This window comes from Muntiacus reevesi, chromosome 2, assembly GCF_963930625.1.
Source record: "Muntiacus reevesi chromosome 2, mMunRee1.1, whole genome shotgun sequence".
Taxonomy (NCBI): Eukaryota; Metazoa; Chordata; class Mammalia; order Artiodactyla; family Cervidae; genus Muntiacus; species Muntiacus reevesi.
In genome coordinates, this window is record NC_089250.1 from 29,661,706 (window position 1) to 29,688,743 (window position 27,038).

The 27,038-nt window shown below is 37.5% G+C and overlaps 1 protein-coding gene across 2 annotated transcripts in view; it reads right to left on the bottom strand.

The window, feature by feature from the left end:
• Window positions 1-27,038, bottom strand: part of MINDY3 (MINDY lysine 48 deubiquitinase 3) — an 86,305-nt gene that overhangs the window by 11,979 nt on the left and 47,288 nt on the right. For both annotated transcript variants that reach the window (XM_065921169.1, XM_065921170.1), the window contains 2 exons: window positions 26,523-26,603; window positions 4,318-4,390 (listed from right to left, as the gene is read on the bottom strand). In XM_065921169.1, coding sequence (XP_065777241.1) covers window positions 4,318-4,390; window positions 26,523-26,603 — 154 coding nt within the window. The remainder of the gene's footprint in view (window positions 1-4,317; window positions 4,391-26,522; window positions 26,604-27,038) is intronic.

Genomic DNA, 27,038 nt, shown 5'->3' on the forward strand with positions numbered 1-27,038 from the left:
CTAGCCTTCTAAATAACATTAGGCTTTTCAAGTCCAGATCTCCTATGGCTGTGATACTCCTTATTCTGAAGGTATTTCTCTACACCTTTGTTCATCATCTCCTAAAATATTATGTTCGGTTATCTCCTGAAATATTCTGATACTTGTTGTGCACATTTCTCAAGAAACTCATTCACTTATAATTTCAGGTCTCTGTTTCTCACTAAGGAAAGAAATACATAGGTATCCAAAAAGGCTGAGTACAGAAAAGTCATATGTTTGAGGTGAGAATGGTTTGTGATGGTGGTTACACTGGACTAAGAGTATGCTTGATATCTTGGACCATCAATTCAAATAAAAATTACACAGCACTATAAAGACCTGACTGGAAACCCTGGGAAGATACCCAGTTCATCTGTCAAGTCACCTTACCTACCCCATCCTATAATGTATTCCATTCCAGAAGGAAACTACCTCTCCACAGTGATTACTATCAATACAGGTAGAAACATGTCACCTAAAATGCCCTGAAACAGAGCAGGCATTTACATGTGTATGTGTCTATACCACTCCACACTCACTCTCCACTGGGATGTGAGGTATAGAAAAGGCAAACATCTAGAAGAGGGGTGAGAGATGGGAGGGAAAAAACAAAACAAATACCTTAAATCCTTAACAGAAAATTGCCTGACTCGTTCTCTGAAATATAGCTCTTTAAAACATAAATCCTCTCAGAGCTCTGAGCTGAGCGTCCTGTGCTAGACAGCAGCCTCCCACTAGCTGGCTGTTCTACACATGATAGTGTATATATGTCAGTGCTACTCTCTATTCATCCCCCCGCCCACCGCCCTGGCTCCTTCCCCTGCCCCTGTATAAAAAGTCCATTCTCTTATGTCTGCATCTCTGTTCCTGCCCTGGTGCAAGAGGGAGGGGATATATGTATACATAGCTGAAACTAAGACAGCAGTGTAAAGCAATTATATCCCAATAAAAGAAAGAGAAGGAAAAGAAAAACCCCATAAATCCAAGCCTTGACCATTAATTTCTTACCTTTGGCATCACTTTAGTAAATGCTACACGATTATTTTTCTTGTGCCTTGTCTTTGCACTCAAGTCAAACGCTTTGCTGGCTACTGCCTGCATGTAAATTGCTATTTCCTACCTTATGTTCACAGATATCACTTTCTCTTCTTTATGCTTCCATTTGCCAGCGTGACCCTCCCCCCTCAGGTTTTCTTGATGGCTTCTAGCTAATCTCAGTTCACGTCCATCACATTTCTTTTAACCTTATTTATGTCAATCTTATTTTCATTTTAACTTGCTACAGTTTCCAAAAACTCTATTAAGTTTGATCCCAACTCAAAAGATACTAAAAGCATTTAGGAACATAAATTATTTATTTCCCATCTTTTCCATCAAAGGATTCAAAGAGGTAAGAGGATGCTTATTTTTGTCACCCTCCACGACACAGTTCAATGTGCTACATATAACCAGCGATTCCAGTTGAAGCTGTTAACTTATTAATACTATAAAACTGATTTCATTCAGTGGTGGGAAAATATAAAGATGTAAATTACTTTCACTTCTAAAGACTTAGAATGAAATGTTACTGGAAGTTTAAAAGATTATTAATTCCAAGAGGAAGGAAATTTTTTTTTCCAAGTTAATAAAAAGGCACAGTGGAAGAAACTAACTGTATGTAAACTCACCAGTACCAGCACCAATTAACGTGAGGTGTAGAGAGAAAGGAATCACATTTATAAAATACCTACTACATGTTAAGCACTGCAGGTGCTTTACACAACATTATTCATTTAATATTCATAAGGACTCTTAAATAGGCTATTATATGATACATAAGAAAGTAGACTTATAGACTGAAAGGTAACTAAAGTTATATGGGTTACCAAGATTCCTAGATTTGTGTGACTGAAATTTTTAGAGATTAAAAGAGTACATCTCCAAGAACAAAAAATTTCAAGGCAGAAGAAAATGAATTTATAAAAATAACTGAATGCATTCAGCAGTTGGTAAGGACTCATCCAAAAATGTAGGTTCCTATATGGCAATTTACAAGGGGATAGAAGGCATGACTCAGTTTTAAGGTTATCCTGGCAAAGTCAGTGAGTTAGTCGTGACCATCACCTAACTAAGGTACATAAATGCAAAGGTGATCAAAATCACCTAGCTAACAATACAGTGGACAACAGAGTGATATCTAAGAGTGATATCTGTCTATCTATCAATGAACTTTTCAAAACAACCTTTGTTAGTGTGGTAGAGAAGCTAAGATCTGGCTCAAAAACAAATCATAATGATGGTTTTTCTTCTTCTGTATTTCCCTGCACAATCAATTACACAGAAATATTCTGGGGAGTGATGTCAGCAAGATGGAGGGCTTGGAGACCCCAACTCATGTCTCCCACACAAACACCCAACAAAACAAACAACTATAAACTGAAGAAAACAGCCCAAGGATAGCACTGGGCTATGAAGCAGCAACAAAAACCCCACGGAGTTCCGAAACAGATTGAGGATAGTGGTGTGGAAAAGTACCCCACTTTTTAAGAAGTATCTGTGTCCACCCATCCCCCAGCCAAGAGCAGCCTGACACCAGGAGGGTTGCCCTGGGAGGAAGTTCACCACCTGGGGGAAAAGGAAAACCCCTGCAAGCCTCCCCAACAGTTGGGGGGGTGGGCCAGGTGCCGCCCCTGCTGCAGTGGTCTCCTACCGTCTTCATCACGCTGCTGCTGCATCTCCTCCCAGAAGGTCTAGTCCCCCAGGTGCCCTGCCCTGTTTTTAGGTGCTGACCTAAAACAGTCACACAGATCAATGCAACAAAGAGAGTCCAGACATAAACCTACACATAAATGGTCAATTAACTTACAACACAGGAGTTGTGATATACAATGAATAAAGACCAGTCTCTTCAACAAGTGGTACTGGGAAAACTGGACCAGTTGTCTTACACCACACACGTAATTTGATCCACTTTGAGTTAAGACTTGACTGTAAGACTAGAAACCTTAAAAGTTATTAGAAAACACAGGTGGTAAGCTCCATGACACTCTTGGCATTGATTTCTTTGGGATATGACACCAAAAGCAAAAATAAACAAGTGAACTGTATCAAACTAAAAAGCTTCTGTGTAACAAAGGAAAATGAAAAGGCAACCTATTGAATGGGAGAATATATTTGCAAATCTCACGTCTGATAAGGGGTTACTATACAAAACATGCGAAGAACTCATAGAACTCAATACAGAAACCCCAAACACTCTATGATTAAAACAGTGGCAGAGGATCTGAATGCACACTTTCCTATGAAGATATACTGATTATATACAACAGGTACATGAAACAGTACTCAACATCCACTAGTCATCAGGGAAATGCAAGTCAAAGTCACAGTAAGAAATAGCAAGTGTTCAAGAAGATGTGGAGAAAAGGGAACCCCTGTGCACTGTTAGTGAGGATGTAAATTGGTACAGCCACTATGGAGTACAGTATGAAGGTTTCTCAGAAAGTTAAAAAGAGAACTATCACATCATCCAGCAATTCCACTTCTGGGTATTTATTTGAAGGAAGAGAAAACACTACTTGAGATGGATCTTCATGTTCAATGCAGCACTGTTTACAAACCAAGATACTGAAACACTTTAAATGTCCATCAGTGGATGAATAGATAAAGAAAATGTGGTATATACACTAAATGGAGTATTATTCAGTCAATAAAAAGGAAGGAAATCTTTCTATTTGCCTCAATATGGATGGAACTTGAGGGCATCATGCTGAGTGAAGTAAATGAGACAAAGATAAATACCATATGATCCCAATTATATGTGGAATCTAAACAAGACTGAGGTCATAGATACAGGAACAGGCTAGTGGTTGCTAGAGGCAAGGGGTGGGGGAGTAGGTGAAAGGAGTAAGAGGTGTCAGAGGTACAACCTTTCGGTTATAATATGAGTCATGGGATGTGATGTACAGCATGGTGACTAGAGATAATCATACTGTATTGCTTATTTGAAAGTTGCTAAGAAAGTTTAAATCAGAAGGAATACTTTTCCCTGTTTAACACCATCAGAAGTCAAGATTCAAGCAACCATACTTAAGTAGCATGTGAAACAAGACCCTTCTACCATGTGAGAGTATGATGATCACTTTTTTTTTTTGGTTCTCATTTCCACTGTTTCTTATTTAAAATTTTCAACTAGTACAAGATAAGATTTCATTCAGTAATCCAACAACTCTTTAAAAATAAAACTCAGCAAAGGATCAATGTATTTCAAATATATAAAGATATAAAACAACGCTAGTAAAAAATAAAATCTTTTACCTTCTGGATCATAAGTTTGAAAAACTCTTCTGGCTTGTTCTGAAGGAGCCTCAGGGGCAACTAAAGCCATATCCTGAAAACATAAAAAAACAGGCTATCAACAAGCTGCAATATTATGACATTAAAAACAAAATAAATACAAGGCTAGAGAAATGAAGACATCTGGAATCAAAATGTGAGTTCTGTTAATATTTATATCATAGCTGTATGACTCTCTGGGCCTTAACTTTACCTCTGAAAAATGTCAATACTACCTCAACCACAGAGAACTGCTGTGAGAATGACATATAAAGTTTTATATAACTTTTGAAAAAGTCTAATACTGTATAAGTAGTTACTATGAAACTGAATCTGTAAAAATGACATTTTTTGTTTTATAGTAATATCCAATGAAAAACAACAAAATATACTCTAGTTTTCAAATATCTAAAAATTAAATCCAGAGATATGATAACAATTACATAAGAATTCATTTGAATTTTGTTACTTTAGGAAGCACGTTATATCAATGACCAAGGGACAGATCGATAATAACTTCTGAATGTTCAGAATTTTAACTTTTATTAAAGCAAATATCCAAAAGGCAGGTTTCTTTTTCCTATAAAACTCACTCTCTATCATGATGAATTTCTTTTAAAGTAAGCCACATTACAACTTACCAAAAATAAGCACAAAATTCAATGTTATCTTGGACTCTTCACAAGGCTTTACTCCACATATTTTAACCATTATGAAATTCTACACTTAACCAACATGAAACTAGAATATAGGCTCTAATTATTTTCCTCTGTTCATATATCTGGTCCAAGCATCTGCCTATAACTGTGTTCACTCAGACAAACCTCATCAGAGAGCAAAAGTTTCCCAAGGTTCCCTTTATACCATCTTGATTCCTTTTTGAGGAGTAGGTATAAAGGAAACATATCTCAACATGACAAAAGCTATTTATGACAAACTCTCAGCCAACATAAAACTCAATGGTGAAAAGCTGAAAGCTTTCCCACTAAAATCTGAAACAAGACCTGGATGTCCACTCTCAGCTCTTCTAATCAACATAGTATTGAAACTCCTAGCCACAGCAATCAAACAAGAAAAATAAAGGGATTCAAAATAAAAGGGAAGAAGTAAAATGGTCATTATATGCAGATGACATATTATATGTAGAAAACCCTAAAGATTTCATATAAAAACTTCTAGAACTGATAAATAATCAACAATATAGCAGGATACAAAATTAACATACAGAAATCTGTTGCAGTTCTTTACACTAATAATGAAATATCAAAAAAGGAAAGTAAAAAAAAAAAATCCATTTTAAAATCGCATCAAAGTAATAAAATACTTAAGAATAAACCTGGCCAAAGAAGTGAAAGACTCATATGGTGAGAACTATAAAACACTGATGAAGGAATGTGAAAATGATTTAAAGAGACAGAAAGACATCCCATGCTCCTGGGTGGAAAGAATTATTAAAATCTCTATACTACCGAAAGCAATCTACAGATTTAAAGCAATCCCTATCAAATTACCTATGATATTTTTTACAGAACTAGAACAAGGAATCCTAAAATGTGTATGTAACCATTAAAGACCAGAACTGCCAAAGCAATCCTGAGAAAAAAGAACAAAGCTGGAGGCATAACCCTCCCAGACTTCAGACAATACTACACAGCTACAGTAATCAAAATAGCATGGTACTGGTATAAAAACAGACATACAGATCAATGTAACAGAATACAGAGTCCAGAAATAAACCCACACACTTGATTTACAGCCACATATACATCAGTGAACTTAGAATACTCACCTCAGTACCACACACAAACTCAAAATGGCTTAATGACTTAAATATAAAACATGACACCATAAAACTCCTAGAAGAGATCATAGGCAAAACACTCTGACATAAATCATAGCAATGTTTTCTTCAGTCAGTCTCCCAAGGCAAGAGAAATAAAAGTAAAATAAACAAATGGGACCTAATCAAACTCTTAAGCTTGTGCACAGCAAAGGAAACTATAAACAAAGTAAAAAGACATCCTGAAGAATGGGAGAAAATATTTGCAAATGATGCAACTGACAAGGGCTTAATATCCAAAATATACAAACACCTCATACAATTCAAAAAGTAAATAAATAAATCAAAACTACAATGAGGTATCACCTCACAAAGGTCAAAATGGCCACATCATTGAAAAGTCTACAAGTAACAAATGCTAGAGAGGGTGCACAGAAAAGGGAACGGTTGTACACTGTTGGTGGGCATGTACATTGGTACAGCCACTGTGGAGAAGAGTATGGAGATTCTTTTCAAAGCTAAATACAGAGCTACCGTATGATTTAGCAGTCCCACTCCTGGGCAGATATCTGGAGAAAACCATGGTTCAAAAGGATAAAGGCACCCTATGTTCACAGCCACACTATCTGCAAGAGCTAAGACATGAGAGAAACAAAGATGCGGTACACACACACACACACGAATCTTACTCAGCCATAAAAACAGAATAAAGCCACGTGCAGCAACACAGGCTGACCTAGAGATCATCATACTAAGTGAAATACACTAGAAAGTCATATACTGTATGATATCAACTATATGTGCAATGTAAAATATAAAAAAATGAATTTCTTTATAAAATGGAAACAGACTCACATAGAAAACAAACCTATGATTACCAAAGTGGGGAGGGGATGGAGAGGGATAAATTAGGAGCCTGTATTTAAAATAAATAATCAACATGGTCTGCTTTATAGCACAGGGAACTATATACAGCATCCTGTAGCAAACCATAATGGAAGAGAATGTGAAAGAGAGTATGTATTTGTATAACTGAATCACTTTGCCGTACAGCAGAAATACAACACTGTAAATCAACTATTCTTCAATTTTTTAAAAAGTGGGATATAAATGTTAAATAGAATTTAAATTGCTATTTCTCCATAGAAACAAATTTTTTAAGAAATCCACTAAATAGCTTTTGTCCTAATCATCTTGCCCTTATCTCAGAGATGAAGGAATAAACTCTTCAGTGTCAGTTAAAGTAGTTCTCACTTGACCATGTCTGAGCCCCTTAATAGTATGTTCCATTCAATGGCGAGCAGGTATCAAATGAGTATGGGAATCAAAACAAGGTAATATATACAAGCCCCTACACAGTTTTAATGTATTAAATGATAAAATGATTTTTAAAAATCTGTTACTTTATAATGTAGATCTGGTAATGTCCAATTATTCCCCTTTTACCATCCCTTGATACCAACTTTTAGGGTCTCCTTTTCCTGCATTTTCAGTATCATTTTATAGATAATACACATGTCAATGGCCATGCTTTCATCTGGTTGAACTTTCAATGCCTTTCTGATTTTACAATCCAGTCCTTTACTGCTGGATACTTGGATGGTGGTAACGTTTTACCATAACCACTGCTGTACCAAATAAACTGGAACATGTGATTTCATATGTGAACAGTCATATCTACAGGACATGAACAGTTTTATCTGCAGGACAGAGTTCCAGAGCAGGATCACTGAGGCAAAGGAAAAAGGTGTTTGTAGTTTGGTACTACAGATACTATCTGATTCTTGGGTTAAATTTGTTCCTTTAACCTAGTCTCAAGAGTATTTCTTAAAATGCTTTCCTTTCTCTAATACATCACCAGTAGAGCCTTAGCTCTACAATCACCTTTATATCAAGGCTAGGATTGTAGTGTTGGCTCTCAGATTTAGGGAGCATTTAATAGCATTGAGACTATTGCTATCATTATTCCTTAGCTTCCTTTGCCACTCCCAAACCTTAATTGCAAATGTTTCTACATGTATTCCAGAATAAGCTTTTGCCCCCTTAACTGTTTCCAACTCTTCCTTTCTTTTTTCAATTGTCCCCTTGAGAACACCTGTTGGAATTTTTGGAGGAGCAGTCACTGAAACTCTGGCGGAGGAAAAGGTATACAGCTGTAGATGAGATCTTATGCAAAGGGGAGGGTTTGGAGGCATAAGACGAAGACAAAGTCATTCTTCCTACTCACCACCTGTTGCATTTCAACCTTTGTTTCTAGTAAGTCATCAGGCAGAGTTTGAAATGAGTTTTAACACCTTACTTCAAAATTTCTAAATATTAAAACTGTGACCTAAGTAGAAGGAATGGGCATAATGTTTTTCTTAAACAAACAAAAGAATCTTTGGGGGTTAAGAGGTGGCAGAGAATATAAATGAAGCATCTTTTAAATCTTCCTACAAAGTGAAGTTTTGGGAAATTGCCACCGCTTATAAAGTTTGGGGGAACAAGGAAGATTCTAGTTCTAGTCAGAGGAAAAGGTTGGCACCAAATTCTCTGACATTAAAGATTTCAGAAAATAAGGGAGTGTGAAAAGAATTTATTAACTACCTGATGCCTCATCTCTAAGTTTCAAGTGCTACAAATAAAAAAATACTATGTTTATGTAAAAAAAAAAAAAAAAAAGAAAGAAAATTAAAGTAGACTTAATAAAACATTCACTGCTTATCTCTTGCCTCTGGTTATAAACATATAAACAATTTAGGCTTCAGAAAATCTGTGCTTAATTCTTGTTTGAACAGGCATGGCCTAATATAGAAAGATCAGATGACGCCTGGGCAAAAATCCTGGTGTACTCTGGTTTAACAAGTGTTCACTTAGAGTAAGGGTTGGCAAATTTTTTCTGTGATGGGCCAGAGAGTAAATATTTTAGGCTTCACAGGCCATAAGGTAGCAAGATAAGACAATGCATAACAGCAAGATAATATAATACATAAACAAAAGCACCTGGTTGTGTTCCAATAAATATTTCACAGAATAGGTATAGGGCTTGATTTAGCCCGTGAGCCACAGTTTACCGATCCATGATTTAGAGAATATATTTTTCCCCCAATGGTCTAAGATGTAGTAAATATGCCTTCTTTTGACATATCTGGGGGTATAATGATGTCTTTAATCACCTTAATAAATTTTACAAAGAAGGTACTCTGGCTCTCATGTGAGAGAGAGAAGAGGGTAGGGAATTCTTACTAGCCGGAGTGGAATCATCAAAGGCAGAAACATGGGAATGAGCACAGCACAAGGAGGACTGGAAGAGCTGAACAGGATGGAGAACCCTGAGAGACAGGGAGTGATTAGGGGAGCCAGCTCTGACGGAAGAATAAACACGCAGTTTGGAGGTGATGGTTAAAAACCCAAGTGGAGCACATGGCTGTCTTGACACTAGGACATCCAGTGGTTGCCAGTCGTAGGCCTCTTACAGGCCAGCAGAAAAAGGCAATGAGGACTAAAGGTGATCAAAGCTGGAGTCTGTCAGGTAAAATATGGAAACAGGTGAAAGGAGATTATGGCAAAGATGTCAGAATGGAGTATCTCCAAAAAGAAATTTAGAGAATTTCTTGTTTGACACTTAAAAGTTGAAAGAAGTATCTCAAAACACTATGAGGAGACAATGAAAAGCCCTCAGAAGTAAACTACCAAAACAGAAATTCCTTTTTCCTCTTAAAATACAACCCAATGGTAGTGGTCAGGTTCCACATAATAAAACCATCAACTATAACTGTCATTACTAGTGAAGCAAACTGTGTCTTGAACGACTAAGAGAAAAAAAATCTTGTTTTGCTCTTTTGGTTTCAGTGATATACTAATAGCTAATCTGCCAAACGCCTTACAAATTAATTGTTCTTAACTCATATCACTGATTTTAAGATGTGTTTATACTATGCAGGGGAGGGGGGGAGAAAAACACAAAGCCCCCCCTACCAAAACCACGAAAGATTACAATAAATTCTAAGGAAAACATTCCAAAAGTTTTCATCCATAAATTAAAAACAGTCTTCTAAATTGATTGTTGGCTTGCTTATTTTGAGTGTTTACAATGCTTTTCAGATTACTATAGAAAAAGATCTCTTAGTCAAAGCTTGTTTAAATTTATGTAATGTTTAAATGTTTATAGATGAAATCGGGACAAGTTACAAAACCACCTTCTATTCCCGCTAAAGTGCTTCATGCTGAACTCCAAACTTTTAACTTTCTAATTTGGTTTAAAATTACAAATTCCAACACTCATTTTTACCAATTTATTTAACTTCAACACTTCTAAACAAGGTTCCCTGTGGAAGACCTGGAGTAGGCTGGCCCATGTAGTAATTTTGGTGATATGGTAATATTACATATATTTCATATCTGCACAGCAAGTTTGAACAGCAAGTGTAGAGTTCCATTAATTGAGAAAGAGTCCTTTTCAACCTTAAGACAAGATATTTTAGTGAGATATAACTGCCAAATTTTTTTCATTGCACATAAAAGAAATTATTTAATTAGAAAGGATAATATAAAACAGAACTCTTAAAAAAAATAGAACTCTTATGTAAAAACTGTATAAATGTGAAGAACAATATGAAGAGGATTCTACCCTTAGATTTTCTATATCTATGACTTAAATGTGGCAATAGTTTTTAAACTACACACTTAACATATTTTCCCCATATAACTACCTACATACCCATAATGTTTTGAATACCTGTCAAGCATATTAGATGACATAAAGACATCACAATCTAGTGGGAGAGAGAAAAATATGTTCCTATATGTTCCATGAATATTATTAAAATTCTCTTAAAATTACTTTCTAAAATAAAATTCAAACACACATATCCTCCATCCTCAAAAAACTGCAGAGTTGCAAATAAATAGATTCCAATGATGTAATTCCAAATTATCTAAGGTAGCAAGGATAACTGTGAGCATTTTTTTTCCCCCAGTTGCAGTACTTAGGAGAAAATTTCAATGTGTACTGCATCCAAAACTCTTTAAGGTACTCCCACAAGAGAATCTAAACATAAGAGTCAAATATTTTAATTAGCAATACTTTTAAATTCTGATTTATCATCAACATTAATTTTATTTTAAAAGTAGTCCTCTACATTAGTTAAATATAATCGGATGCTTTAATCACAGGAATGTTATAGCAAACAACTCCTTCTCAGCCAATTTACTGGTCAACAGAGACTGATAAACAATATAGCTTTTAAAGTTATCTGGCTTCATCCAACTTTCCTTAACCAGTAAAGTCCTATGAGAAGAGGAAAAAACCACAAAACAAAACCCTGAGGTGTAATGGGACTATCTAATATCCTAGAGTCGTGAAACGAATAGCTCTTTTTTGTGTAGCTCTGTCTGTCCACCATAAACCTTTTAAAATGTTGTAACATTAGCTATGCTTCTAAAATACCGACGGAAATATAAGGAAGGCCCGTGTTCAATGCATTAGCTAGACGTAAGTATGTAGCTCATTACCAGAAAGGTCTTTAAAGTTTATTTATTATACCCTTCATCATTATCAAGAGCAATCTGCTGTCATGAGTAATCAAAGAACCCCTGAGAACCTTATCTATTTTCAGGAATGATCACGCACATATAAATTACATCATTTTATAGTGTTATTAGGAGTCCTTCCACACACACACACACACACACACACACAAAGTTAACCGGGATATAATTTCCCTTTAAACTTTAAGTAAAAATTTGCTTTAAAAATCACTTTATTATATATTCCATATTGACTTTGCTCATTAACTACTTAGGGAAAATAATTTGGGACCCACTAAGAAATAAGATTTTAGTATATGTGCTGCCGAAGCGAGCACAGAAGTAAGATTTTAAATCAGTTATCAAATGCTCTCAAGTAGGGAATTCCCTGGTGCTCCAGTAGTTAAGAAACCGCCTTCCAATGATGGGGACTCGGATTCAACCCCTGGTCAGGGAACTAAGATCCCAAATGCGGCGGAGCAACTACTGAGCCCCCACACTGCAACAATGACAACAAAAGATCCTGCCTGCCACAACCAAGACCTGATGCAGTCCAGTAAACAATTTGTTTAAAAAAATGCTCTTTAAAGTAGGTAGGAGAGTGGCCTTTTTTCTTCCTCTCCCATGATTGCTCGAACATGCAGCGGTCCCAGCTACCCAACAACAGCTCACTGCTGTGTGCTGACCTGTGCTGAGTCAGTGGCGAAGTCAGAGTAGGAAATACATAAGCAAAGCCTTTCAAGATTCTTTCCGCACAGAAACATACACTCTAAATGTGTGAGCAAAATCAGGCAATGGAACGAAAGTCTTCGATATGGTTCGGTGCAGTCTTTATGATGATTCATATTAACACTGGTTGGATTCTTTTTCTCCATATCGCTATGACTATACCACTCACTGCAGGGATCCCTCCAGCCTTCTCCACTGCTTTATGCCAAAGAATTCACCCCTCAGGCCTAAGGTGTCCTGCTCTCCTGGACATCTAGGATAAATTCTGGTTTCTCCTGTTTACTCTGAAGAACTGGGCCAAGAAAAGCTCTTTGCCCCTTTAACTACTATCATGAAGGAAACCGCTAACACAAGCTGTTACTCTCTAGGCACATGAATACCTATAAAATTCAAGAAAAATGATTATCTGGCTTTTAAAAAAATGGCAGATGTTCATATTATATCAAAAATCAACCTGATGGTCAAAAATTCCTCATTTCTAGGTTAAGACTCTTTATATTCTTTAAACAAACTGAAACTCTGACATTACCTGGCCCCACAGTAGCCCAGGGTGGTAGACAGTACGGTCAATGTCAATTCCTTGCACTTCCCTGTAAGAGTATGATCACAGCTCGTTGTCATGGGATCTGCAGTACCTCTCTGGGCAGGGGTCTACTCCTGAGCCCCACTGACATCACGGTCTGGTTAGGTGCCATTGTTGGCCAAAGAAACAGAAGCAGGAGAGACATTCTGCCAGCTCCCGGAAGAAGCTGTGAGGTCCTCACAGCAGGAGGCAGACACCTGCGGGCCACGTGCGGCCACCCTGTGAATTAAGAGAAGCTTCAGGGTGTGTGTCTGGGGAGAAGGTTAGAGTGTGCCTCAGCACAGCAAAAAGAGGGTGCACTGTCCGCAGAGTTTAAACATAACAAAATGGACTTGGTCAAATTCCTCTCTATCATCGTCAGATACAGGCAGTTCTAGGCCACGTCAGTAGTCAAACGCCTGCTCTGGCCTGGGGTGACTGTTCTCACTGTCCCCACCCCACCCTTCTTGAATACTGCTGTGTGAACTGTTCAAACTTTAGGATTAGTTGTGACTTCAGGAAGCTGGCAACAGGAATTAAACCCTAACATGCTGGCTGAGGTTTCAGTGTGTTTATGTCACACGTACAATATCTTCATCCTTGACCTGCTTCTTCCTCTATTCCTCCGTGCTACCCACTGACGTGAATTTTAACCATATAAGCTGCACAGAAGGAATCTCCATACAAATATATACACTTCCTATGTTTCCTGTGAAAACAGAAGCCTAGAAAGATGACTGACACTATAGTCCACACAACACTGGTCATTTAAACTTCGCAGTCCTGGATTAGTGTAAGTGCAAAGTAAGGAACATCCCTGACCCTAGATCCTCCCACATCCTCCTTCCTTTTCTACTATTTTAAACAAGGTTTGACTGTGAAAAATACTGACAGTACTCAACTTCTAATACTCTGTACTAAGTTTCATCACAGCTTCAGAGAGAAAGTTCTTAAGAAGGTTGTTTCACTTCCATGAGCAGGCTTTGCATTCATGACCTGGATGCCCATGGTGAGCCTTTCATATCAAGATAAGAATGCATAGCTTATCAAGATAAGCATAATATAGTTGAGATGTCAGAGCAGAAATGATTATGCCAGCTGGTGCTGTATCTAATCCCAATTTTTGCTTCCATCTTATCTATTACCACAATGAATACAGTTCGGCCATCATGAACCAACTATTATTCTCCAAATACAGCACAGAGTTTCACATCCCACATCTCTTTTTGCTTACTCTTTTCCCAAGCCTAGAGTACATTTTCATTTCATCTAAGTCTAATATACATTCTGTCCTGTAATTCCAATACCATCTCCTCTGCACACACCTCTCCCCTCTTTCAGTCTCTAGTTCACCCTAGTATAACAGTTTGTTTTCCTAAGGGACAGAAGTATGTAAAAGCTCAGTGAACAGAAATCATGCTTTAGCCAGAAGCTGTTATTCCTCACTGGTCCCAGACTCTAAAATGTAGATGAAACTAGTACCTATTTCACAGGGGTGCACTGAGGCCTGAATGAGGAGTGCACATAAGATGCTGAGCATATAGTTGCCATGGGGTCGCAAAGAGTCAGACATGACTGAGCTACCTTTACTTTCACTTTCATCACACATTAAATGTATGCTATAAGGCCTTTTCTGCAATCCACTCTATTTGCCACAATTATTTTCATCAATTCTAGACGGACAGGTAGAGGTACGGACTTATCAATGCTGATTCTAAATGAAAACTCATAGACTTTACTCATAACAGAATGCCTTCAGGCATATATCAACAATACCGTATCTCTTGTATGGACAATTATTTGGGTTTTAATGTAACAAAAAGCTACAAGACACAAATTCAAATGGAAAGAGTTTACTAGTTTCAGTAAATTCCATGATACCACGGACATGACTGAGATAATTAAGAGAAAAAAAGATTCATAAAAAACCATACAAAAATACAATTATGACTTAAACTACAAACAGTAATATTTTAGCTTTTAAATCCATTTTCCTTTCTGAGGCAAATAAGGCATGAAATTTAAACAAATGCACAAAACTCTAAAATTTACTTAGGATAAATGGATGGGATGACTAAATCGTATTAATACGTAGGAAAACCATATTACAAAATGCCCAACTGTGAATCTAATTATATTCCAAGTCCTAAGACTTTTATCAGTAATGAAAGATACATACATAGAAGTGAATTTTCTTTATGAGAAATAAAATCTATAAAATATCATTTTGCTTCTTTTCCTTAAAATTGTGTTAATACACATAGAGGAATATATTCATGATAAAGTAGAACTGTTCAACTTTTGAACGCCCTAAAAAAGGTTCTAACTTTGTAACTGCAGTAGTCCTGCTAATGTTACACCAAAGAGTAAGAACACAAAAAGAGCATGCTCTGTATAAAGAACTCTATCTCGATTCCCAGTAACAGATACCACTGTAAGAAGAGTCAGCTCATGCAGGAACAATTCAATGTTTTGTTTCTCCTTTGCATTAAATTCAGTTTCTCCATATACTTTGCATTTAAACAGAGATGTGTTTTCATGTGTACTTATCTAAAAGGAAACCTGTTTTATCATAGGAAAGGTCAAAGGCAACACTCTGTACACAGTATACAAGGAGTCCTTTTATAACCATAAAAGAGAACAAAAAGGAATGTAAAACTCATCTTCCTGGCTTCAAAACAAAGTTTGAAATGGATTACCCAAGGAAATTAAGTCACTGATCTTCTGAAGATGAAGCTAGATGTCACAGGTAGGTTCCAACTATTTTTATGTTGGATCAGCAGCTTCCATCCCAGAGATTTAAATGCACAATGAAAACAAAAACACTAAATTTATTTGCCTATCATTGTATAGATATAATTCTAATAATATTAAAGTATCATATCGTCAAATTTAGAGCATCATCTTGAATCTGCATTGAAAATTAGCTCCATAATTAGTTCCAATTCAAGAGGAAAATATGAAAGACAGACTGGTTCCAAAAAGGAAAAGGAGTACGTCAAAGCTGTATATTGTCACCCAGCTTATTTAATGCAGAGTACATCATGAGAAACGCTGGGCTGGATGAAGCACAAGGTGGAGTCAAAATTGCCGGAAGAAGTGTCAATAACCTCAGATATGCAGATGACACCAGCATTATGGCAGAAAGTGAAGAAGAACTAAACAGCCTCTTGATGAAAGTGAAAGAGGAGAGTGAAAAAGTTGGCTTAAAGCTCAACATTCAGAAAACTAAGACCATGGCATCTGGTCCCATCACTTCAGGACAAATAGATGGGGAAACAGTGGAAACAGTGACTGACTTTATTTTGGGGGCTCCAAAATTACTACAGTGGTGATTGCAGTCATGAAATTAAAAGACGCTTACTCCTTGGGAGGAAAGTTATGACCAACCTAGACAACATATTAAAAAGCAGAGACTTTACTCTGCCAACAAAGGTCCGTCTAGTCAAGGATATGGTTTTTCCAGTGGTCATGTATGGATGTGAGAGTTGGACTATAAAGAAAGCTGAGCACAGAAAAATTGATGCTTTTGAACTGTGGTGTTGGAGGAGACTCTTGAGAGTCTCTTGGACTGCAAGGAGATCCAATCAGTCCATCCTAGAGGAAATGAGTCCTGGGAGTTAATTGGAAGGACTGATGTTGAAGCTGAAACTCCAATACTTTGGCCACCTGATGCAAAGAGCTGACTCATGTGAAAAGACTCTGATGCTGGGAAAGATTGAAGGCGGGAGGAGAAGGGGACGAGAGAGGATGAGATGGTTGGAAGGCTCTATGGACTTGAGTTTGGGTAGGCTCCGGGAGTTGGTGATGGACAGGGAGGCCTGGCGTGCTGCAGTCCATGGGGTTGCAAGAGTTGGACATGACTGAGTGATTGAACTGAACTAAACTGAAAGAGAAGAAAAACACAGTAGAACAAATGTCCAAAAATTCTATCAGGTAATATTTGGATATTTAGAGTATATCAACATGTCTTGGATTTTCCTGATGGTTCAGTGGTTAAGAATCCACCTGCCAATCCTACAAGCCCCAACTACTGAGCCCAGGAACCCTAGAGCCTGTGCTCTGCAATGAGAGAAGCCACAGCAATGAGAAATCCACATACCGCCAACTGAGAATAGCCCCTGCTCGCTGCAACTAGAGAAACCCTGTGTGCTGCAACAAAGACTCAGCACAACCAAATAAACAAAACTTTAAAAAAATAAAGTACTGACCATGTCTCAGTAAGAAAAGGCCTGGCTTGTAAAAGAAGGAAAGTTTAATATTATTATATTGTAAAACAAATGTTACACCACCTTGTTTTAATGACAAGGTTCTAAGTTCTTGAAGCATCTACTATTCAAAATCATTTCTTTTACCTGTTGTAGTTGGTTTGCAAGCTTTCAACTAACTCATCAAGAGTATCACGGTAGGATTTCCAAATATGCTGCCTATGCCCACCAGGCCTGCTTCCACACAACGTACAGACTGAAAGGTTTTATTCTGCCATAGCTCAGAAGGTCTGCTTGGAAAATTCTCCATCCTGTTTCACAGGAATTGTTTCCTTTTTTGAGGAAGTCCATGCGTAACACATAATGCATTTCACCTGACCCACAGCCTCTTATTAGAGGGTTCTGTGGGACCCCTGCTGCTTGATGTCTGAGTTCCTAAAAGGTCCCTGCAGTTAGATTCTGTGCTATTCCCCCCTCAACATTAAGTGTAAAACTTCTATTTACATAGGATAGTAAGCTATACATTTTTTTCAACCACATCAGAGTACAATATCATTTTTGTTGTTTCACATAGAAATTTGGCTAAGATTAAAAGAAAAGACCTTGTCTATACTGGATAGAAAAGATGATTTATAAAGCATTGTAGAATTAAATTTAAAGATTTGAAGGTTACATAGAGAAGATGGTTATAAATGATCAATCTCAAGTTTTATAACCTATTACATTTCTTTTCATCATTGATTTTCCACTAAAACTAAATTGTGAAAAATCTCTTCAAATACTACAAAATGTGTTCAATGAGTCTCCATGGGTTGGGAAGAGGGTTCCAATAAAAATAATAATTATTTTTGGGCCATCAATTCACTTCAGTCATATCCAACTCTTGGACTGTAGTAAGTCAGGCTTCCCTGTCCATCCCCAACTCCTGGAGCTTGCTCAAATTCACGTCCATCGAGTCAGTGATGCCACCCAACTATCTCCTCCTCTTTCTTCCCCTTCACCTCCTGCCTTCAATCTTTCCCAGCATCAGAATCTTTTCCAATGAGTCAGTTCTTCAGATAGCTGGCCAAAGTATTGGAGCTTCAGCTTCAGCATCAGTCCTTCCAGTGAATATTCAGGGTTGATTTCCCTTAGGATGGACTAGTTCGATCTCCTTGCTGTCCAAGGGATTCTCAAGAGTCTTCTCCAACACCACAGTTCAAAAGCATCAACTGTTAGGCACTCAGCTTTCTTTATAGTCCAGTTCTCACATCCGTACATGACTACTGGGAAATTTGGAGACCATGGGATATCTCAAATAAGAAGTGATTTTACTAAGCATACAGCTTGGCACTGACATTTAAAATAAAAAACTTAATCACTTAAGAGTCCTAAAAATATACTATTCATTTCAAAAAGAAAAAAGTTGTTTCACTGAATAGAAGCAATTTTCTTATCCATCCTCAAACCATGAAGACAGACTTTTAAATGATTATTTATGACTATTCAAAGAGGTTTTTTTATTCACTCATCTGGACAAAGAATCTGTGTATGTATGTGTATTTAAATTGAACAGGCCAAAGAGTAAAAGCAAGTTCTTCTATTTTTGTCTCCATATAGGATACTGCAAGCATTAACAGTTATTTCTTGATTTCATTTTCATTCATTTCTATACATATTTTGATTTCTTTTTTGATTTCTTCTATGATTTGTTGGTTATTCAGAAGCATGTTATCTAGCCTCCATATGTTTGAATTTTTAACAATTTTTTTCCTGTAATTGAGATCTAATCTTACTGCACTGTGGTCAGAAAAGATGACTGGAATGATTTCAATTTTTTTGAATTTTCCAAGACCAGATTGATGGCCCAGGATGTGATCTATTCTGGAGAAGGTTCCGTGTGCACTTGAGAAAAAGGTGAAGTTGATTGTTTTGGGGTGAAATGTCCTATAGATATCAATTGATTTCAAGCTTAGGGATCTATTGAATTCTTATGATAAAAGACAACTTAGCATATTCAGCTCCATTTTCCCCCTTTATCAAGTATCAACAAGGTTTCATCACAGTGTGAAATAAATCTTCAGTGTATTCTGCTAATTTATTTCTTTATCTGTTTAACAAAAATCTATAGAGCACGATCTGGCACTAGGTGCTAGAAACAGTAAGAGACAAAATGGACAAAAATTCTGCCATCATTGAGCTTACTAGTGAGATAATACCTAAAACAAGTGAGTAAAATATATGTTATGTGCCTAGTAACCAGAATATATTAAAAATTTTACAATTCAATAAAAAGACAAACAGCCCAATTCAAAATCAGGCAACGGACATGAATAGATAATTCTTCAAAGAAGATACACAAATGGCCAAAGGGCATATAAAAAGATGATCAACATCATCAGTCATTAGGAAAATGCAAATCAAACCACAACAAACACTTAACACCCATTAGGACAGCAATATTAATACTCGGACAGTAACAAGTGTTGGCAAAGATGTGGAAAACTGGGAACCCTTGTTTACTGCTGGTAGGAATGTAAAATGGTATAGTTGCTGCGGAACAGCTTGGCATTTCCCCCCAAATTAAAACATAAAACTGCCATATGATCCAGCTATTCCAGTTCTAGATTGATACCAAATTCCCAAAAGAATTGAGAACAGGGGACTCAAACAGGTCCTTGTGTAGGAATGTTCACTACAGCACAATTCACAGTAACCATAGGTAGAAACAAACCACACCTCCACTGATGAGTGGACACATTGTGTTATATGCACACAATGGAATATCATTCTTTCAGAAAACGGGCTGAAACACTGAGACATGCTAAAATAAGGATGAGCCTCAAAAACATTATACTCCAGACACAAAACGTGATATGCTGTATAGTTCATTTACGTGAAATATCCAGTATAGGTAAATTCATCGAGACTGAAAGCAAACGTGGTTGCCAGGATTCCAGGCAGGAAGAATAGGGAATAACTGCTAAATATATCTGGGGTTTTACTTCAGGGTGATGAATATGTTTTAGTACTAGATACAGGTGATGGCTACACAATATTGTGAAATGTGCCAAATGCTACTAAACTGTTCATTAAAAATGGTTAACTTTGCTACATGAATTTTACCTCAATTAATATCTATTTTGAAAATAAGTGGGAGAGAGACTATTAATGAAAAGGGAGGAGGGACTGAGATTTTTATAAAGGGCCCCAGGGAAGGCCTCACTAAGAAACTGACACCTGAATCCTGATCTGAAGTATGGAGCTCCATACCAACATCACAGGTGTGAGGCTTTGTACTACAGCACAGAGTCCCCCACCAAGGCCATCTCCCAGAAATGACTGAGCCCCATAGCAACCACTGCCATGAGTCCCCTCATCCTTACCAGCCAGTTCCCTGACTCCGTATTAGGTAAAAATGCCCACTTGAGTACTCACCCTACAGCACCCTAACCAATCACCTAATGCCACCCTTTCAGCAAGAATTTTGTCTTGAGGCTATAAAAACTGACTACTAACCCACAAAAGGGGTCGGCTCTCTCTCGAGCTGGTCCACAGTTCTAAGTCGGTTCTCCCTGGTCTGCCAGGCGGTCAGTCCGCTGTGCTCACAGTGCCCTCATCATCCCTGCTCTTTGTTCTGAATAATAAAATCACTCCCTTCTGAAATGCTCTGTGCCTGGAGATTCTTTTCTAACCTGCGCTCAGACTGACATGCACGACATGAAGGTAGGGAGGAATCCTTGATACAGATGTCTGCTCCAAGATCCTAAAGGCAAGAGCAGGGGTGGAGGGCTTGCCTCCCTTCGGAGGCACAGGAAAAGCCACTGTGGCCAAGCAAGACAGGAGGGGAGAGGAGCGAGAAACACGCTTCAGGGCAATGGGGAGTATGATGAGCGGAGGAAGGGCCGAGGGGGTCACTCTAAGGACACCTGGCTCTAACTCTTAGTGAAAAGGGAGCCAATGGCATGAAGTGACTCCATTTAATGGGCTCATTCCATTGTTGAATTGAGAAGCTACTAAGCTCCATGAAGGGTAACAGCATGGTCGTCAGTTAGGAAGCTACTACCATGACCTAGGGCAGAGAATTCTCCAATCTGTCTTTCAGTTCTTTCAGGAAGTTTTCGGTTTCTCTTCTGTCCTTCAAATGTCCTTTCCTCACAGCTTCCATCGTTTCATGGAGTTCATCATAAATTCTCTTATGGTTCTTGGTTTTTTGAAATTTTCTTTGGATGCCTTCATTGTCCTATACTGTCTTTAAACTTTTGAGCTCCTTTTCCTTATTTGTTCTGATTTCTGTTTTTCACATTAACATTTCTCAAATGTCTCATGATCCTTGGCGGTCTGTTAATATGTCAGAGACTAAAAAGCACTGTCTGTGTGGGCAGGCCTTGTAAACCTCACTGTGGCGTTATTTTGACTGGGCCATTTCACTGCAATATCTTGACCTTGTCAGTGTAGCTAAAGAAAAATAAATGGCCTTAATCATGAGTAGGTGCATTTGACAAGTGCAAAGCTGTGGAGTTTTTTGAGGGTCTATGGTCTAATTATTAAAAACACACATCTCATTAGACTTCTCACTCCTCACCTATCTCAATCTATCACCAAGTTCTGTCAACTCAGGAATAAATCTCTCAAATTTATATACAGTTGATTCTTGAACAATGCAGGGGTTGAGGACATGGACCCTCAGCACAGTCAAAAACTCACAGGAAACTTAATAATTGGCCCTATGTATTCATAGTTCCTCCGTATCTGTGGTTCTGTATCTACAGATTCAACCAACTGGAGATCCACCCAACCAGAAATTGTGTAGTATTTACTAATGAAAAAAATCTATGTAAAATCAGGTCAAACCCATGTTGTTCAAAGGTCAACTGCACTTCTATCCATGTCTACCGCTGTTACCTTGGATCAAACTACGCTTTGCTCACCAGGAAGACTACAGGAGTCTTGTTTACCTAATCCCTAGGACACCCCTCAATGTCTGCTTTCTACAGTTAGCCAGAGTGGTTTTTTTCAAAATGTACTTTTAGTCCTGTTCCCTTCCTTCCTCTCTCTCCCTCAAACTACTCCCAACACCGATTTTTAAATTCCAGTGGCTGCCCTTACTCTTAGAAGAGAGTTGCACACGTTGTCTACCTTTGTGACTTCCTCCTGCCCCCGCCTCCAATTCTCAGGGCGTCCCCTCTTCTCTTTCAGCTGTTCGCACCACAGTCCGTCCTTCTGTAGTGATTTGCTTGCTCCAACTATCTGCCTTGTAGAGACTGCTCTTTTTTCCCTCTCCCTGTAGCTTAATTTTACTGATGGCTCAGGGCTCATTTTCAACATCAATTCCTCAAGGAGACATCCCTAATCTTCCTCTAATCCACCTTTAGAGACCTGTGCTTTGTCAGCACCCATCACAGCTTTAATTTTTTAAGTGTGACTCTTTGATTAATGCCTCCTCAATGAGAATGCACACATCCATAACAGGCGTCTAATCTATTTTTCCCTCACCACTGTATTCACAGCACCTGGCATAATGCCAGGCACATAGTAAATAAACTGTAAATATGTAAGAAATGGGTACATACATAAATGAAGAGAACTGCAACTATAATCACCTCCAGTGTATAAGTCACATGAGAAAGTCTATTGCTTTTCAAAGGCATTTTATTGGGTTGGCCAAAAAATTCATTTAGGTTTCCTGTAACAGCTTATGGAAAAGTCTAACAAACTTTCTGGCCAACCTAACACAATGCCAAATTATAGATTGCCTTTAAAATCATGACCTTAAAACATGCTTTTTAAATAATATTTCATCATACTCAGTACAAAGAAGTCAGCATACACAAAATACTTTTCCTGACAAACACACAAGTTCTGTAGAAAAAGGTATCAATATTCACTTTAAGCTCTGGGGGAGGGAGAGAGAGGGGAAATTGTGTTATTTCAGGTCAGGAACATACGAGTGAGTAAACCCACCAAAAACAAATAAAAAACAATAACATATAATTCACAGCCAAAATCACTTACTCAAATATATAAATATCCAAGGAAGTATGACCAAATAATAGATCTTACTGTAATGAAAAAACCAACAAAGTTTACAGTATTATCTAAATGGCAAACACAACATGAATAGAATTTTGAAAAATTTAAATTTGGACCCAGTAAATATTACCAAGTATTATTAATACTGGGCTTCCCTGGTGGCTCAGGTGGTAAAGAATCTACCCATAATGCAGGAGACCTAGGTTCGTTCTATCCCTGGGTTGGGAAGATCCCCTGGAAGAGGGCATAGTAACCCACTCCAGCATTCTTGCCTGGAGCATCCCCATGGACAGAGGAGCTGGTGGGCTACAGTCCGCGGGGTCACAAGGAGTTGGACACGACTGAGAGACCGGGCACTTTATTAATATCATTTACCCTTTACATGTTCTTCCAACTGTGTAACAGTTTATTTCAAAGGGAAAAATTCTTTACATGTAACTTTTTTAAAGATACCATGTGCAAGCAATCCAAATCCAACTGCTCTAAAATTCACTGGAAAAGAAGTACCCATGCTTTTAAGAAGCTTCAGAGTGAGTCATGAAAAAACATTTTTAGAAGATATAAATGTCACTGGAACCTAAATGTGGAAAATTTCTGCAAAGGCTTTATTCACGAAACTAATGAATTCCCTATACTTTGATGGACAGGAAAGTCTGGCGTGCTGCAGTCCATGAGGTCGCAAAGAGTCAGACATGACTGAGCAACTAAACTACACAAAGGTAAGTGTCAAAACAATTAGCACAAAATTTAAGAGTCCTAAAAGAGAGATAAGGTATTTGAAATATACAAATTTTATAATTTATAACAGCAGAAAGAACCTAAAATCTTAACATAAACTTCTATAATCACTGTAAATTTACGTGCACTTTCCTATTAGGATTATCAGTAGCTTTGAGGATGCATATAAATGAAGACAGATTTAAAAACCTTGATTGGACTTCCCTGGTTAAGAATCCATCTGTCAATGCACAGGACATGGGTTGAATCCCTGTTCCAGGAAGATCCCACATGCTGTGGGGAAACTAAGCCCATACGCCTCAACTATTAAGCCTGTGCTCTAGAGCCCGGGCTCCACAACAGGAGAAGCCACTGCAAGGAGGAGCTGGCATATCCCAAGGAAGGGTGACCCCAACTCATCCCAACTAGAAAAAGTCAACATGCAGCAACGAAGACCCAACGCAGCCAAAAACAAACAAATGAACATTTAAAAATATTGACTGATTTCCAGAGTACACTGTGTTCTGAGGCCTACATACAGCTGCTGTTGCAGGGGTCTTTGTTTTTTCTCTATATATGTACCTTGTGGCTCCAGTTCAACTTTTCACTGCATGTGGCTGAGGTCTGTGGAGAAGAAAATCAATGAGAGAGTCCCTGCCCCACACGAGGCTCACTACTGATCAGGAGCCATGCAACAAAAGGCGTGAGGAGAACAACTGTGCATCTTGGGAACAACGAAGGGAACTTCATTGGGGACGATGAAGAAAACCAGGACAGGTGGGGGGCAGCGTGTATTTCACAGAAAGGTGCGGATCACTTACTCCCATGACGCCCTCAACATACCTGATACATGAAAACAGCATGTCTGCACTGTTACATAGCTCAACTGACACTGTTCCTTGTATTAATCTCCCATGAAATCTTTTCTGCTGTTTTGACAACAAAGTCATTTCTTAAATATCACTCATAAAATTTAAGATTTAAAATAGTTTTATCTTCAAGGTCCTACTATAGGACCTTGGTCCCACAGGAAACTTTGTAGGTCCACGGGAAACTCTGCTCAATGTTATGTGGCAGCCTGGATGGGAGGGGAGTTTGGGGGAGAACAGATACATGTGTATGTATGGCTGAGTCCCTTTGCAGCGCATCTGAAACTATCACAACATTGTTAATTAGCTATATACTCCAACACAAAATAAAAAGTTAAAATTAAAAAAAAATTGTATCTGTCTTTCATATTTCATAGAATTTAATAGTTTTCCTAATGTTAAAGAAAAGGGCTGTGATAAAAATAATTAATAATTGGCTTGAAAACACATTTCTGTATGTGAACTGGAACTGATTTCCTTTTCTGGGAATTTATAACACTTGACACTAAAATTAGTCAAATGATGAAATCTTCAGTCAGGGAATTAGGTGTTTGGTTTCTGCAGGTTATATTTGCTTTTAACTTCTTCGTCTCTACTTCAGGAGGGAAATGAACAGCAAAAGTTGTCAGATGAAATACAACAAATCAGAAAGGTCTGTACTTTTTAACTGTATTTATAGCTTTCCCTGTAAGGAAAGGTTAAGCCTGTATCTGCCACTAAACCCACTTGCTGGATGTTTGCCAGTACAATAAAAGTAAATAGTAATAAATAATGAAATAGATCCACTAAACCTAGCACTGTCAGTTTAGTCTTTAGTATAATTTATATAATTCATACTTCTTAGAACAGACACAAATAAAGAACACTAACAAGTACAAGCTGAGAGAGCACGCTGAGTAACCAGCAAAGTGCAACCGGATCAAGAAACATCAAAAATAGAATTATTTATTTTCTCCCTTTAGTCCAACATCTAGCAAGTCTACGTAGGCATACCAGAATAATGAAAAAGGCAATGATGATGATGATGACAGCTAAGATTTACTGGGCATTTAATGTGTACTAGGTTCTGCTAAATGTTTTATATTTAAGCCTGACAACAATCCTAAGAACAAGACCCTATTACTAAACCCTACTTTAAAGACATGGGCGAAGAGGCTGAGCCATGTTAGGAAATGGCAAGGCTGGGATGCTAACAAAGGCTTCTGAATTCAAAACTCTAAACCACTCAATTGTGGGAAGAGAAAGATTATAAAGTCTGGGATTTAGCAACAGTTTTCTGGGGGCAAAAATTTTAAACATATTCAAATGTATTTAACCTAGTTTCATATTGTTATACTATATACACTAAAACTGTGGAAATATTCCATCCTAAAAGAGCAACTGACTTCTAAATCACTGAACTATTAATAAATTTCAAAATATTTTCATAGATGTTGTAACTAAAACTATTTTATATCATGTACATTAGATTTTTATCCTCTATAAAATAGTAACTCAAAACATTTAATTTCAGTTATTTTCACCATAACACAGTGATTTCTGAAAAAAATCAGAAGTCAAACTTGTAAAGTTGGTAAAGATAAAGAAATTATAACTAAATCATGACAGACTTGACTGAAATGATTCCAAAACTAGAGCAGGACAATCGTACAAGCAGTATAATCCTTTAGTATCACTTTTTTAGATTTTGAAACAATTCACTGAACTCTGTATAAAGATTCAAACTAAATATGGATGTAATATTATTTGTTTGCCTGATGTCAAACTTAAAAACAACAACAAAGAGATCCTGCAAAGCGTACCTTGGCAAAAAATACGGTGAGGTGAGTTTCACTGCCAACAATCCAAATAGGGAATTTTGGAGATTTCAAGTAAGAGCCAACCTAGAACAAAGGTAGTAAAATAAGTAAATGAAAATTTTATATTGCCTGTTAGATATTTACCAACAAATGCTTGAAGCATCACTAAAGTGCCTAATTCATATTTAAATGGAATAATGGATTGTGCCAGAAAGCCTTACCCATAAGGGCCAAATGCTAAATGTAAAAATGAGTGTTATAAAGACTGTCAGGAAAAAAAAAAAAAAGACTGTCAGGGTGAAGCTTATACTGCATCTTTCCACTAGAATAATAATACAGATTTAACACAGCAAAAAAGATATTAGTTTAACCCTAAGAATCATTTTCATGTTTCACTGAAGACCCCAGATAAAATGACCACTTCTAGAATTTCAGCTTGGTACCTCAAACTCTAAAACTATAAATCTGATGATAATTACTTTACCAGGGAAATAATCATAAATTAACAAGTGAGTAGAT